Here is a 1,663-nt window from a genome sequence, read left to right as displayed (position 1 = left end):
AAAACAAATGTTATCGATTCTGATTGTTTTTCAGTCGATTGTCGACTGCGAATGCTGAGAAAAACAAAATGAATAAATAGAAAAAACAAGGAAGCGAAGAAGAGAAGAAAACACAAAATACACAAAACAAATCAAATTTTCTTTCATCGAGGGTCGAAAAAGTTTTTTTTGGATTGGTATTTTTCTTATTCCCCACATAAAAATAAAAACAATCAATCGCCGAGCGGTAGGACAAAATCGAAACGTCCAAGATTAAGGAATACCGTAATCCAGCACAATCTATTGACGAGGCCGACCACGGCATGGCAGCAGCAAATGACTCAGGTGTTGACACAAGTAATGATAGCAATGATGGAGTTACAGCCAGTGCGAGTATTATGATAACACCGCCACCGCCAATAATGCCGCCCACACCAACATCGTCACCGAATACACATGAGTGGCCCACCATCAATCCCAATGCATTCCATTTGAATTCGGAAGAGCATTTTGCATTTCCTACCTTGCCGCCACTGCCGCTGAACTCATCGTCGTCGCAGTCTCCCGACTATATGTCCAGCATTATCCATCCCAGCACCCTGCCCTCCAGCAGTCACAATTTCAAAATGCGTCCCCGTACTTGTATCAAGAGCAAACTGCGCTTCAGCTATAATAATATTTTTGCCGAATCTGCTGGACGGAAACTGCGCTACGCCGCCTGTACCAATAACATAGAACTCCTGACAAAGGTACTGGAGGCTGGTGCACAGCCAAATGCGGCGGACGAATACAAACGCAGTCCGTTACATTTGGCCGCCTGCCGTGGTTACATACAAATAGTCCAACAATTATTGAAATTCGGGGCCAACCCCAATGTGGTAGATTCTCTGGGCAACACTCCACTCCATTTGGCTGTTATATCTGCAAGTTCAAATAATTTTAATGTGGTGGTACGTGTTCTACTGCAGGGTGGCGCCAGTGTTCATATGTATGATCGTAGTGGCAAAACGCCATTAGAATTGGCCGAGGCCAAATTACGGTTACTTCGTACACGCTATGAGAATCCAACACCGGAAACCAGTAAAATTCTCGAAGATATGTGCATGTTGACGGCCCTCATCTTAAGATATATGGCGAAGCAACAACGCGAATTAGAAGATCTCTCAAATCTGGAGAAACGCCTGCAAGACCTGAGCACCCGCGATGATCAAGAACAGGTTGTTTCTCAGACGGCTGATGAATTATTGGCCAGTATCGAAAGTCTGTCAATAAACAAATAGAGAGTAAATGTTGAATTGAAAAATAAAGTAAATAGATATTTGCGGGTAGTAGAAAACCAATACATATAGAGCATTAATGGATGTAATGGAAGATGGACGGATGAAAAGATGCTGATAGATAATTGATACTCGCAAATTGTCATAATTGTAAGTATTTTAGGTTTTATACATAAATATATTCTATTATATAATTTTGAATGTAGGGAATAGTCCTTAAAATGGATGCATACTATTTAAACAGTATATAGTTAATGTGGATATAGTCGTGATGTTAAGCCTTTCATTAGATGTGAAGTGAGATTGTTGCCACATTTAAGAGCTTTAATAGTTGTCGTTGTAACTAATTGACTGTAGTCGAAGGTTCTTTTCTGAAAATGTCGATAGAAAACCAAGGAATGAAGATG

General features: G+C 40.7%; 1 protein-coding gene across 1 annotated transcript; it reads left to right on the top strand.

Moving 5' to 3' along the window:
• The first annotated feature begins 234 nt into the window (after positions 1–234).
• Positions 235–1,268, top strand: LOC133330348 (ankyrin repeat domain-containing protein 54-like). The gene has a single exon (XM_061538811.1). It carries the CDS (start codon positions 303–305, stop codon positions 1,257–1,259), a length of 957 nt encoding a protein of 318 aa, XP_061394795.1. The 5' UTR covers positions 235–302; the 3' UTR covers positions 1,260–1,268.
• The last annotated feature ends 395 nt before the right edge of the window (positions 1,269–1,663 follow it).

The sequence above is a fragment of the Musca vetustissima genome, unplaced genomic scaffold, assembly GCF_032173495.1.
Source record: "Musca vetustissima isolate MV318-11 ecotype Yass unplaced genomic scaffold, APGP_CSIRO_Mvet_v1 utg15409, whole genome shotgun sequence".
NCBI classification, from domain to species: Eukaryota; Metazoa; Arthropoda; class Insecta; order Diptera; family Muscidae; genus Musca; species Musca vetustissima.
This window is presented reverse-complemented; position numbering and strand designations above follow the sequence as displayed.